This window comes from Scardinius erythrophthalmus (assembly GCF_964197995.2).
Source record: "Scardinius erythrophthalmus genome assembly, chromosome: 4".
In the NCBI taxonomy this organism is placed as follows: Eukaryota; Metazoa; Chordata; class Actinopteri; order Cypriniformes; family Leuciscidae; genus Scardinius; species Scardinius erythrophthalmus.
The window spans coordinates 52,495,505-52,510,854 of NC_138224.1; the positions used below are offsets into that span (position 1 = coordinate 52,495,505).

Below are 15,350 nucleotides of genomic sequence, written 5' to 3' on the forward strand. Positions count from 1 at the left end.
GCTGGGTTGACAGCTGATCAGCTGGGTTGCTCGTGGCGAGGGGGGAGGAACAACAGTTCGTTTTTACGACAGAGTGTTTGAAAGCATTATACTACCAGACACTAGGGGGAGCTCGTAGAGAAAAAACACTCAGACTTGCATAATGCCCCTTTAAGCCCTCATGTTTGTCATGTGTCTTTGTCTTGTATTTTGTTTGTGTAACCGCTGTTGTTGAAGTCCTATGTTTCATGTTTTGCCATGCCACGTCTTTGTTTTATGTTTTGGATCTTTAAATAAACTGCACTTGGGTTCTACAAACTTGCCTCCAGTGGATCCCTACGTTACAATAAGTTATAACTGTAATTAAACTAAACTATACCTGCGCTATCTCCATGCAGCATATATTATATTTTTATGTAGGCATTATTGTCAGACACCAGTTCGAACTGAACACCGCTAGTACAGATTCTAACATTTTATTGTGTGAGATTGTCCTGTTTGTTGCCACCGGAGCATGAGCTCGTGAGGCTCTGCCCTCTTCTTGAAAGGGAAACAATTGTTGAATATAAAGTAAGGTGAAGATCGACATTACTGAAATGATTTGACAAAGCTATATGGAACTGTAATGTGGTCAAGACATGACTGGAACTACTTTAGCTCTGGGTTTACTGGACAATAATTACACACATTCATCAACCAATCAGAATGAAGCATTCAATAGTATAACTAGAGCTAAACCTCTATTAATTATCAATTGGAACTTTTGTAAATGTATGAAAGAATTAAAGTCAAACTAGTTTGTAATAAGTGAATATGGTAATGCTGTTTTTGGAGTGGTTTAATCAAAACTATTCCTGCTTCACATACTTGAGTTTTTCCAGTGTGCAGTTTGGATCCTCCAGTTTTTCAGAGAGCTCCTTGACTCCTGAATCTCCTGGGTGATTGTAGCTCAAATACAGCTCTTTCAGGTGTAAGGGGTTTGAACTCAGAGCTGAAGACACATAACCACATCCTTCCTCTTTCACCATACAGCCAGTCAATCTATAAAAACACACAGCAACAGTCCTCATGACTTGCACATTTATACCTACCTCAGCCATTCATTAGCTATTATTTGTAACTGTGTGAAAAAAAATAGTTTTAGCAGAAAACTACAAGGAGCTAATGACAATAAAACACAAGTAGTGACTAGTGATCTCTGGTTCGTTAACAAATCTTTCTTTTGAACCTTTTTTTTTTTTTTTTTTTAACAGGTCGAACCACTTCACCAAATTGGACTGAATCAATCAAAACAGTTTGTGTCTTGAATCAGCACTGATCCACAATTTACTAAAGTTACTCACTTTTGGACGTGGCTGACAGTCCCTCCGACTCTAAATAAACCAATTATTTTAAAGGTGGAAACACAATGCATGGTTTGTAAAACTGTCAAACTAAACATTTATTTTGTTTTATCAATATTGCAATATCTTTTCAGGAACAGCTTATTAAATTTTTAATTATGTTGACAAAGTTAAAAAACATAACCAAACTTTTGCCAAGGTTTTAAGGGGGAAAAGTAAATGTCTAAAATGTATTAATCAAAACAGTTTAAACGCATTGAACATACTGGAAACTTGCTTCGACTTCGAGATTGACAACCTGCTCAAAAGGATTACAACGGAAGTCCTTAAAGAGGTTGAAACTTCACTCGACAGGAAAATAGATTGAGTTGTGCAGAGGCTCGACGTCTGTTCCTCGAAACTGGTGTGGTTGGACATGCGATTTGACGAAATAGATTGCCGAGTCTCAGGCATGGAGGTTGCTATGACTTCACAAGGTGCAAGGTTTACAGAGTTAAGAGAACAAGCTGGAATCCGCTGTGGAGAAAATTGACGATGTTGAGAATAGGAACTGGTGGTACAATGTTCGGATTATCGGTCCCCCAGAAGGATGCGAGAGTAGCAACCTGGCTGCCTTTTATCAGTCCTGGTTACCTGAGATCTTACAATTCAGTTGTTTCAAGGGGGATTAGTTAAAACTGACATATGCTATCGGGTCCCCTCGTGCCGACCGCCAACGGATCAACGTCCTTGTGCTGTCATTGTGAAATTTCATTATTAGCAGCACAGAGCCCGGATTAAGCAGGCTGCAAGGAAAGTGCACAACCTGGAGTACAACGGAGCCAGCATCATGTTGTTTGAGGATTTTTCCACAGTAGTGGTGAGGAAGAGGCAAGAGTTTTTCAAGTTAAACAACGGCTCAAGGAGAAATGAATTGCCTTTACTATGTTCTACCCGGCAATTCTTAGGATTAAAGTGGACAGGTGAGAAAGGTTGTTTAACCCTCTGGGGACCAAGCTGTTTTTGGGGTCCTTGAGATGTTCTGACATGCCTTGACATTTGTGCTTTTTTCAGTTATTTATAAACATGTTAATGGCTAAGGTGTAAATTCACTCTATATAGCACAAACAGGGCTACCATAATATGCGAGCAACGTGTATGTAGATGTTTGTATTTTTAAGAGAATAATGTTTATGCGTGGTTATTGGAAAAAATAAAAATGAAAGTTGCTGAATTAAGACCACAAAACACATATTAAATATGTGTCCACAAGACTTTTGACTAATGGATGTTGTCCCTTTGAGTTCTAGCTTCAAAATGATGTGAAAATAGTCTTGCTTTATCGTTCACAAAAAAAAATACATTGATTTAAATGGTGTAAAACAGGTTTTGCTTATGCGAGGGGGGGCGTGAAGGAGGAGTAGTTTACACCTTAGATTACAATGTCCCACCCACTCTGCATAATGACTCTGCCTAATGAGCCATTCATTCAGGTGTGACACTGACTGAGCCACAATGCAAGGACAAAAGATGTATTTAGACTCATATTGACCATTTAAGATTTCGCTTACATCTCTCTTGTAAATATGTTTTGCTATTTTATTAAAAATGTTAAAAATATTAAAAATTACAACAATAATTACAATTTCAACAATATTTATCATATCAAGTGTTATCAAGTGTATCAATAATATCATAATCATAATCAATAATATCAAGTGTTCTCTTTCTTTGTTAAAAAAAAAAAAAAAAAAAATTATAGGCCTACATTTTATCATATGTATTCATTAGTTTGAATATAGCCAACATTGGAACATCTAACATCTTAGTCTATGACTTTATTTTTGACAAAAATAGTATTTTATATATACGTTAGATATGAGCAGAAATTGCTAAACCAAAGCTTATTTGATGTGGCAGTATATTCTACAGTAGCCTAAAAACTGTACCCAAATAGTCAACAAAATGTTGTCTTTCATACTTCGCCTGACTGTAACGTTGTTTTTATGAAATATTAGGGCATATAAATGCTAATTTGCAGTTTAATACGTTTCTTATACAAATACATTTTATTTCAACATATTCCAGTCGATTTTTACTCATCTCAGTAGGCTATAGCAAAGCAGTTTATTCTTTCACACACAGACGCGCGATTCCTATTTAGGCTAAACAGTCTTTACAAATATGTACCCTTCATTCATCTCACAGAAAGGCGAGTCATATTATAGAAATGCGATTCATATTTTTGCGGTTTACATAGGCCTACACTAACGTTATTCCATAACGTTATTCCACATCAACATTGAGAAAAGAAAACAGCCTACCTCACTACTCAGCGGGATCTGCTCCTCATATCAGGAGATATTGCTCCTCATATCAGCACTGTTCTGAGGAATCTTTTCTCCATAAGGTAGGCTATATATGTCTCACTCGCGACGCTTTGTTTACAGCTGATGTGGGCGTTTCACAGCTCTGAAATGGTTCTCAGAATTTGTGTTTGAATAGCACACGCTCTCCGGGGAGTGGTCACATTACTTTTGAATGATCTCGTAATGAGCTCGACTGGAGTCGCTCTCTTTTTATACAGATTACAGAAGCTGAGAATATTTGTTTTTTATATAAATTACTTCATTTAAAAGATGCGATCTCAAGCTTTATGCCCGTGGGTCTGTTTGCCTGTTTGACTGAATTTTCGCGGAGTTATAGATCATTTTCGAACGCGTTTCAAATGGGAGTTTACTGACAGAGAGAAGGCAGAGATCGCATCATGTTAATTTTTCTTTATTTGTCAAAAAGCAAAACACTTTATTTTTATTGTGAGTATACAGAAAAAAAATAGAAACTGAACAGGATCGATTGATGTATTACACGAAAATGAAAGATCAAAATTAACAGAGCATTTAGTGTTTATTTTTCATTGCTAAAAAAAAAAAACTAGCAAAACGCGCGGGTGCGTTTTTGGTCGCCAGAGGGTTAACCCTCTGGGGTCTAAGGTGTTTTTGGGGTCCTTGAGATGTTCTGAGATGCCCTGACATTTGTGCTTTTTTCAGTTGCTTATAAACATATTAATGGCAAAAAAAAATTACACACTATTTAGCACAAACAGGGCTACCATAATATGTGAGCAACAAGAATGTACATGTCTGCATTTTTGAGAGAATAATGTTTATGCGTGGTTATTGAAAAAACTAAAAACTAAAGTTTCTGAAATAAGGCCATAAAACACATTCTAAATATGTGCCAATAAGACTTTTGTCTAATGGATGTCATCACCTAGTGTTTTTTCTTCAAAATGATGTGAAAATCACCCTGCCTTATCATTCACATAACACAATACATTGATTTGAATTTTGCAAAGCACTTTCTGTTTGGAAAGGCAATATGCGGAGTGGGCGTCAACGATCATGCATATTTAGTGGTTCACACCTGAAGAGACAATGGGGCCTGCATACTTAATTAGCCATTCATTCAGGTGAGTCACTGAGCCACAAGAATGCAAGAGCAACAGTTGGAAGCATCTCAATTCTTTTTTATTTTTCCACATATTGTGCTTGCAATTTGGCCTATAATATCCAAGGAAAACATGTCTAGTAATTGTGCAGTTAATTCTCATACTGTATTTTCAGTTTTGGAATATTTATCCTCTCCCCAAATTTGTCACTAATAAAACACAATAAAAATTATTTAAAGAAAAGGCTTATATTTACCTTTTAATAGTTTGTTTACATCTACCTTGTAAATATATTTTTTTATTAAAAAGGTTACAATTACAACAACAATTCAAGTGTAATCTTTCTTTGTAAAAACTAAAGTATACATTTTATCATACATATTTCAAAGTTAAGGATTTGATTTATTATTTGATAACTTTATTTTTGACAAAACATACTATATTTAACATGAGCAAATATTGGCAAACAAAAGCTTATTTGAGGTGGCAGATATTTTACAGTAAAAATGTATAATCTATCCAAAACTAATCAACAAAATGTTGTCTTTCATATGTCTGTAACATAGGTCTTTCATTTTTATTATAAGAAATATAAATGTTAATTTGCAGTTTAATACGTTGCTTATACAAATACATTTTATTTCAACATATTTCAGTCGATTTTTACTCAGTATAGCAATACAGTTTGCTAAAACCGAAACATTCATTCACAAACAGAAACACCTGACTGTAACGTTGTTTTTATGAAATATTAGGGCATATAAATGTTAATTCTCAGTTTAGTACGTTGCTTATACAAATAGCCTACATTTTATTTCAACATATTTCTGTCGATTTTTACTCAACTCAGTATAGCAATACAGTTTGCTAAAACATCATCATTCATTCACACAGAGACGCAATTCAAATTTAAACTGTCTTTTTGCGAGCTGTGATAAACAGCGCGCATCTCTGAAGCTGCCGTTCATTCATTCACAGAAACGCGATTAACTTGAGAAGGAAAAAAAACTTACTACATATCCGGATCCTCTCTCCTGCAATACCCGCACTCTGAGGTAGATTTTCCATTATTATTATTCCTCACAGCGCTGCCAGATGGTGTAAACACGTAGGTTACGATGATATGATTAAACTTGTGTTTTCTCGAGCTGATATGGGGGCGTTCACAGGTTTGCTTGGATTGCCTCAGTAATTTGCGTTTGAATAGCACGCGCTCTCCGTGGGCGGAGTCACATTACATTTGAATTAGCTCTAATGAGCTCGACTGGAATCGCTCTCTTTTAATACAGATTTCACAAGATGAGAATATTTGTTTTTTATATAAATTACCTCATTTAAAAGAAGATAATTCAAGCTTCATGCCTGTGTGTCTGTATGCCTGTTTGACTGAGTATTCACTGAGTTACAGTTCATTTTCGGACACGTTTCAGAATGGTCTTCACTGACAGAGAGAAGGCAGAACTCGCATCACGTTTATTTTTCTTTATTTGGCAAAAAGCGCAACACTTTGTTTTTATTGTGAGTATACACAAAAATAATACACATTTAACAGAATCGATTGATGTATGAAACTTGCTTGTAATATCAAAGTCCACAGAGCAAAATTAATTTCTTTTGAACTGAACTGAAAAAAAGCGAGCCTATCGCGCCGGCGCGATTGTCGACCCCAGGGGGTTAAGGACCCAAAGGAGGTGGCGGCCTTTTTGGATGTCATTTCTTCTTGAGGCGGCTCCCCATCACATACTTATACGGATTTAGTGACTTTCCGTGGATCCTGGTATCTCTATATCAGTGGTTCTCAACCGCATGCGGCCCGTCAGGGATGCAAATGTGGCCCACGAAATGCTGACCACATTAAAAAATAAATTCCAGTTTTACAATTTAATAATTTTAAGAAATATCTGCCTGGATCTCAGGACAGAGCTCTCAAGTTAACTTGTCTTGGAAAATGCAATTGCTAAAATCGATTGCTCCTGTTTGCCTCGTCGCTTCTGCTGCTGTTGCATTGGTTTGCGTCTGTAAGCTTCATATTTATTTCTGTTTAGAATCATTATTTACTATACTGATAAATATAACTTACTTGTCACGGCCACTCCTCTGCCTTGCAGGGGCGGTTCCTCCTGCAGGCAAAGGAGGGTCGTTAGTGATTGAAGCCACCGGGGCTCAGGGTATTTAAACTGCTTCACTAACCACTCTCTCTCTCTCTCTGCTCCTCCAGGTATGATCCTGTTTTGTTTGTTCCTTTGTAGTTATGTCTTAGTTTTTCCACTCAGTCATGTACACACACAGATTCACGCATCCATGCATTTTACATACACCTTACATTATGACATTCCCACACCTCATTTCCTTTTCTTTGTTTAAAGTTAATAGTTTTGATTTACAATAAAGACAACCTTTTTGATTGGCCTATACTTCTTGTTTGTGTCCCCTCATTTTTGCCACAGGCCATGAGCCAGCCTGTGACATACTCAGCATCACACAATAACCCTCTGAGGTCGGCAATCACGCCGGATATGCTCGCTTTTTTCCTTATCAGTGCAAAGGAGACTCTAAATACTCTGTTAACTTTGATGTTACAAACCAGTTTCATACATCAATCTCTCCTGTTAAGTGTGTATTATTTTTGTGTATACTCACAATAAAAACAAAGTGTTGTGCTTTTTGCCAAATAAAGAAAAATAAACATGATGCGAGTTCTGCTTTCTCTCTGTCAGTGAAGTCAATTCTGAAACGCGTCCGAAAATGAACCATAACTCAGCAAATACTCAGTCAAACAGGCATACAGACACACAGGCATGAAGCTTGAATTCTCTTCTTTTGAATGAAGTAATTTATATAAAAAAACAAATATTCTCAGTTTATGTAATCTGTATGAAAAGAGAGAGATGTCAGTCGTTCTCATCTCAGCTCATTAATTTGACCCCGCCCACGGAGAGCACACGCTATTCAAAAGCAAATGATCTGAGGCAATCCATGCAAACTGTGAACGCCCCCATATTAGCTCGAGAAAACACATTGTACTTGTTTACACCGTCTCGCAGCGCTGTGAGGAATAATACTATCGTAATAATAATAATGGAAAATGTACCTCAGAAGTGCTGGTATTTTGAGGAGCAAGGGATGCAGCTGAGCTGAGGAATACTGTAGTAAGTTTTTTTCATTCTCAAGTGAATCGCGTTTGTGTGTGAATGAATGATCCGCTTTTATATTCCTTATAATAAAAATGAAAGACCTATGTTACAGACATATGAAATACAACATTTCGTTGACTAGTTTTGGATAGATTATACATTTTTACTGTAAAATATCTGCCACCTCAAATAAGCTTTTGTTTGCCAATTTTTGCTCATATGTTAAAGTATGTTTTGTCAAAAATAAAGTCATCAAATAATATGTTATTAGTGTTTTTTCCAATGTAGCCTAGGCTATATTCAAAGTAATGAATCCTTAACTTTGAAATATGTATGTTAAAATGTATACTTTAGTTTTTACAAAGAAAGATTACATTTGAATTGTTGTAATTGTAACCTTTTTAATAAAAAATATATTTACAAGGTATATGTAAACAAACTATTAAAAGGTAAATATAAGCTTTTTCTTTAAATAATTTTTATTGTGTTTTATTACTGACAAATTTGGGGAGAGGATACATATTCTAAAACTGAAAATACAGTATGAGAATTAACTGCACAATTACTAGACATGTTTTCCTTGGATATTTTGCAAGCACAATTTGTGGGAAAATAAAAAAAATTGAGATGCTTCTAACTGTGAACCAATTTGGTAGAATATATATATATCATTCTGATATGATTATTATTTTATTTTTTTAATCAAAGTTGGAAACCATTGTGCTGCTTAATATATTTTTATAACCAATGATACGTTTTTTTCAGGATTCTTTGAATACAATTTTGATTGCAATCAACAATTTTGATTATTTATTTTGCTCACATTTGATTTGCTTCTGTGAGATAGCCTACCTGCCTTTACTTTTGTTTATGTATCGCTCACAATTGCTTTGTTTATAGCCGACAGATTATTTTTTTATTTTGCTCACATTTGATTTGCTTAGAGCAAATTTAGAACATTTAGTTCCTCCACAGATTGAAAAACAAAACCTTTGAATCTCCTCTCATTCTTTGTTCTTTGTTCAGGCTGCCTCACTTGATGGCCCATTAGCCATTGGGGGAGTGTCTATGTCACACCCCTGGTCTGAATCTCATTAATATTGATAGGCCATTACCACTCCCATACATAAACCTCTTCTGACAAAAAAAACTGACTTACAAAGTTTAAATCAATGTATTGTTTGATGTGAAAGATTAGGCAGGATGATTTTCAGATCATTTTGAAGAAAAAAACTCTAGGCGACAACATCCATTAGTCAAAAGTCTTATTGACACATATTTAGTATGTGTTTTGTGGCCTTATTTCAGAAACTTTAGTTTTTCGTTTTTTCAATAACCATGCATAAACATTATTCTCTCAAAAATACAAACATGAACGTATATGTTGCTCACATATTATGGTAGCCATGTTTGTGCTAAATAGAGTGTAATTGCACCTTTGCCATTAATATGTTTATAAGCAACTGAAAAAAGCACAAATGTCAGGGCATGTCAAAACATCTCAAGGACCCCAAAAACACCTCAGACCCCAGAAGGTTAACCTGACATTGCTAGCTTCAATCTAAATCATTATTACTAACACAACACTCTAGTAATTCGCTAGCCTGTTAGCGTGTCATCCGTGCGCTCTTTATTTATTTATTTTTCTCTCGCGCCTTTTACGAGTCCATCAAACAACTTAGGTGAGTAGGATCAGTCAACAAACATGGTAAGTCATGTCATCTTCTCCTCTTATTGTTACTTGCACCTCATGCAACATGTTTAGAATATCCTTCTCTGTCAGCACAGGATTTACATGTGATAAATGCAGGGAGATAGTAAAGCTGACGGGGAAGATTTCAGAACTTGAGACACGCATCCAAGCTTTAATCAAGGTTGATTGTAAGAGTGCAAGGGCTTTAGATGCTTTGGATGCGACTAGCTTAGTGAACTCTTTACATTGTTCGGTTCCGGCTGAAGTAGAGCCCGTGTAGCAGGGCAACTGGGTGACGGTGAGACGCTGTAGTCGCGGGACAAAACACCATTCTTCCGTTCCGATTACAACTTCGAACAGATTCTCCCACTCAGTGAAACACCCACTGAGAATCCTGTTGAATGTGCCCTAATTATTGGTGATTCTATTACACGGAACGTGAAAATAGAGACACCAGGCCACCATAGTCACATGTTTGCCAGGAGCCAGAGCGCCTGACATCAAAGCAAATTTAAAAGTGCTGGCTAATGCTAATCGTAAATTTTCTAAGATTATTATTCACGTCGGCACTAATGATGTTCGACTCCGCCAGTCGGAGATCACCAAAATTAATGTTAAAGAGGTGTGCAAACTCATAAGTACGATGTCATGCACTGTAATTTGCTCTGGCCCCCTTCCTGTTCGCAGGAGTGATGAGATACTTAGTAGATTGTCCTCACTCAATGTCTGCTTGTCTAAGTGGTGTCCGCAAAATAATATAGAATTCATAGACAATTGGAAAAGTTTTTGGGGCAGACCTGACCTGTTGAAAAGAGATGGTATTCATCCCTCCTGGGATGGTGCTGCTCTTCTCTCTAGTAATATGGCACATAGTCTTAGAGCTCAAACATGACTTGGGGCTCAGGTCAAGAAGCAGACAGACTGGCTTAACCGACCATCTGCTAGCTGTCTCACGTCACCAAGGTCAGATAAATCCCATCACATAGAGCCTCTTTCACCTAGATATCATCATAAAGAGACTGTGTCTGTTCCCCGAATTAGGACATACAAAAAACTTCCAAACCCATCTAAGGGTACAAATTTAATTGATGTTCAACAAATAAAAAACAGATATAATACAAATGAGCAAATGATAAAGCTTGGGTTGCTGAATATTAGATCCCTTACTTCAAAAGCACTTATTGTTAATGTTATGATTACAGACTATAATCTAGATGTGCTGTGTTTGACAGAAACCTGGCTAAAACAAAACGAGTACATTACTTTAAATGCTGATGATTTCTTGTTGTATCTGGAATCCCCCAAGCAATCCATTCCTAAGCAGATAAGACTGATTAGTGAGTATAGTTTGTTTTCCCAGATATAAGATAAACTTTTCAAAAAGTGAAGTTATGCCTCTTAATAGTGCATATAGAACAGACCCTAATATATTGCAACCGTTCCATTGGTCCACAACATTGTTCTCCTATTTAAGTTTAAAGATTTCTCGTCAATTATCAGAGCTATATAGTTTAAAATTTGTCCCCCTTTTACAATCAGTGAAACATAAACAGCAGACATGGTGCAGCCTGCCTTTATCATTTAATTAAATTTAAATCTAAATTAATATTCTTCCACGTCTTCTCTATATATTTCAAATGCTTCCTATCAGAGCCAATTTAATTAGCTCAATAATTTAATTCATATGGGCAAAGAAAAGACCCAGGCTGCAGTATAGTGTGTTGTGTTACCCTGTCAAAGCAGGCAACCTGGCAGCTCTGTGCTTTTCAACATATCTGCTGACTGCTCAGTCTAGATTTCTTTTGGAATGGTTCATAAACAATCCGGATTCCATATGGATTGGGTGTGAGCCAGCGACATTGAATGGGATTCCGCTATACAACTTGATATATAGTGTATATATATACTTTTACGACCCTGTCTTTTTATTCTCTACCTGATGGTGGCAGTATTTCATTCGACTGTGAAGTCACTGTTAATTGGATAATTTATGGGTGGAACTTAGTTCTCCAGAGAAGTCCAATTTGTTCTCCTTTTGTTTGTCTTTTATTTACCAACATTTATTGACCCATTGGACTATTATTTTCTCTTGTTTATTTAAAGGTGCTCTAAGCGATGCCACACGTTTTTTAGGCCAAAACATTTTTTGTCACATACAGCAAACATCTCCTCACTAGCCGCAAGCTGCCTGTCCCCTGAACACACTGTAAAAAAAACGCGGTCTCTGTAGACACCACAGGCTCCACAAACGGCAAGAAAAACAAACTGGGCACACCCGCACCAAGAAACACAACAAACAGAGTTCCAGCCAATAACCGACAAGAAGTATTTGAGGGCGGGGTTTGGGTGGTTAGTGCGCGTACACATGAAGGGGGTGTGGAGGAGAGAGAAGCATGAAGAGGGAAGTTTGAATTAATGGCCGACACACGACCAAAGAGACGACGTTCCGATGAACAAATTGCAAAGAAGAGGGACAAGGACAATGGGAGATATAGTTATAACTTCAGGTGTCGAATTTTTTTTAATGTTTCTCTTTTCTGCATTCTGTTTTGCAGTATATAAAAGCATTTATCTAACTGTGACATTACACATTGAATGAAGTATCAGTAAAACTTAACTTGTAGTGACTATTTGGACTTTCCTTTATGCCGGAAGGGAGGGGAGGAGGGAGGAGACGGGATGAGGAGGAGGGAGGGTCTAGCTAGCCTCCGTTTTGTTTGACAACAATTTGAATGTCAACAAGAAGTTACGTCTCCCGGCATCGCTTAGAGCACCTTTAAATCCCTAGACATTGTGTTATATTTCTGTAACAGATAATTTTTTCCTTAATAAATAATCTTGCAATGCAAACGCTTGCTTGTATGTGTAATCCTCTTTATGTTACCGTCGGGAACGAGCTGGCCGTGACAGTCACCTTCTAAAATTACAGGCCTAATTAGAGGCAACGTTATTCTAAGGCTACGTTTACGAGTGGTTGGCTATTTTCATAAACGGACATTTCACCCCTCTTCGTTTTCAAAAATAACATTGTGCACACGAACCTGTGTATATGCTGTCAAGAGCATGCCAAACCTGTAGGTGGCAGTGTAACGAGAAGCTCAAGCCCTTGAGTTTTTAGAAAGAATAGGTTTCATTGGCGAATCCTCCGTTTGCGTGTAAACGAAGAGCGCAAACGAAGGGAAATGTCTCCATTTTTCAAAATAACCATGTACGTGTAAACGGGGCCTAAAGAACATGGTGAATGTTTGGTGGCAGATTAGGAAGAGTGAGGGGATATGGAAACAGATTTTCATTAACTCCTCACCATGATAATCCTGACTCTGAAGCACTGAAAACAGGATCATGAGCTGCTCGAGTGTGAGGGCGTTTTCACACAATTAAAGGGCACCTATTATGACTCTTTTCACAAGATGTAAAATAAGTCTCTGATGTCCCCAGAGTATGTATGTGAAGTTTTAGCTCAAAATACCCAACAGATCATTTTTTACAGCATGTTTAAATTGTAATTTTTTGGGGCTCAGAAAAACGCGCTGTTTTAGTGTGTGCCCTTTAAATGCAAATTAACTGCTGCTGCCTGCCCAGGGGGCGGAGCCTCACGAGCTCGCGCTTCAGTCAGGACAATCTCATCTGATAATATCAGAACAGAAACTCTCAGTTGCGGTGTTCATTTCGACTCGGAGTCAGACAATAATGCCCACAGAGCCAGAGAATATATGCTGTATGTACATAGAACAGGTTTAATTTAATTATGGTTATAATTAATTGTCATCTGCTTTTATCCACTATTAATACAATCCTGCTGTAGCAAAACCCGTCCGAATGATGACCAAAATATACTGACGAGTTCAGTGAAGTTTATTGTACATCACACAAAAGATGAGCGTTAGTTTTACTCCAGAGAATCACTGTAAGAGCTGAATAAACACAGTATAAGAAGTGCGCATTAAAGTCTTATCCATAAACTCTGTCTCTCTCTCTTCCTTTCATTATCAACAACATACACAGCGAAGTACACAAAACACTCGTTACAACTAACAGTAAACAAATATACACACCTTTTCAGTGGGTGCTAAATAAACTGGTAAACCTTATATCCGTAAAATGACTTGAAGAGCTGTCATAAAGAGCGCGCTCGCACTTTCATTTCTTCCGTGTCCAGTCACGTTAGGCCTGGTTGCTCCGGAGAGTGTAAGCTTGATCACAAACAGTACAGATCCATCCTTGAGTAACAACGGGAGTAAATGAAGACTGTGTTGTAAAGTTTTTCTTTCTTCAAAGCAGAGACCAGGAGACAGTTGGGATCGCGTTCAACGGAAGTTATTCTTTATTGAGAACTCAGCTGTACGTTGCTGTAGTACTTCCAACATGATCTAACTAATTTAACTTTACATGGTATCTTATAGGGATTTTAGGAGGAGGGACTTTTGGAGGTGGAGACAAATCAAGACAAAGCATAGGGATGATTTGATTCTATCAAGTGAAAACCAGTTTGGCAGGTTATCTGGCTTACTCAATAGAAACAGACCCAATCAGCATAACACTATCATTCAAATGATCCAATCAGCCTGACAGTATCACCCATACCTTCACATGATCACAGAGACAAAAGCACAGCTGTACATTGAGCTTAATGGTCAGGAAATGCATAAAGACAAAGGGTGAGGGTGAGAGTCCCAGCAATTGACTCATTTAGAGAACAGGACTGGCAGGAATCTCTTGATATAATCATCATAACGGCTGCTAAACTTTCTCAGTTTATATTGGAATCTAAATTAAAATCTCAAATGCTAAAATCAGAATTCTTCACCATGATGTTTATGTAAGGAAGCATATTATCTGAAATAGATTCTTTAAATTTGTTATTCCACAACTGCTATGTTCATTCTTACATCCATCAACAACACACCTCAATCGCTTAGGAGACATTCTTGTCTACAGCTGCTCAAGCGTCGAACAATGGCGGACTCTGTGTCCAGCTCACTCAGGGCGGGTCTAGGCTTAAACTGAAGTGTCACTCAACAGTCGTGGGAGGGCCCTGCTCAATTCTACGTCACATTGCGCCAAATCTGAGAACAGCTCATTCTGAGACAGTGCTTATGATTTATTGAGATTGTAAAAAAAACACTGGGTGGATTTTTATCATTCTAGGGTGGTTTTGCTCACACACTGCCAACACACTTTTATGTTCAAACACCATGTAAAAGTGAATTTTGCATAATAGGTGCCCTTTAATAGGGACCCAGAACTAAGTAATGTGCTGATGTCCCATTTATTAATCAGTGCTTTTTTTCTTTTTCTCTGTTTCTTCTGCACAATGTTTAGTCAGTAAGTGTTGCAGTCAATAAAATGACACTATGCTGAATATGGATGTCTCCTGTAAATTTTATGGAAGAACCCTAACAATCACAGATTGTCGTCTGCCTCTAGGCACAGCTAACTTTGATCAGAATGATTTTACTAAATGACCTTATAAAATGGAATAACTTTTGATCAAATGGATCTTTGTAAAGACCACCCAATGGCACAAAGACGGAGTCCAATGGTGTGGGCGAAGGGATAATGCATGTGTGTCTTTTCAGCGCTCCAGTGAAGTTCACTTAATTTATTAGAATTTAGTTTCAATATTACTTTAGCTCTATGCTTAATCTGACTCCAATTTCAAATGATAATCAAATTTAGATTGTGTTTCTTATTAGAAAATAATCATAAATATTGATTATGATTTAATTTAGATCTTTGATTATTCTGGATATCCCATATTTTCAATTATT

General features: G+C 37.1%; 1 protein-coding gene across 1 annotated transcript in view; it reads right to left on the minus strand.

The window, feature by feature from the left end:
• Positions 1-262: 262 nt before the first annotated feature.
• LOC308689950 (protein NLRC3-like) overlaps positions 263-15,350 on the minus strand; it is a 94,990-nt gene continuing 79,902 nt past the window's right edge. The window contains exon 9 of the mRNA XM_081364084.1: positions 263-1,020. Coding sequence (XP_081220210.1) covers positions 828-1,020 — 193 coding nt within the window. The 3' untranslated portion in view covers positions 263-827. The remainder of the gene's footprint in view (positions 1,021-15,350) is intronic.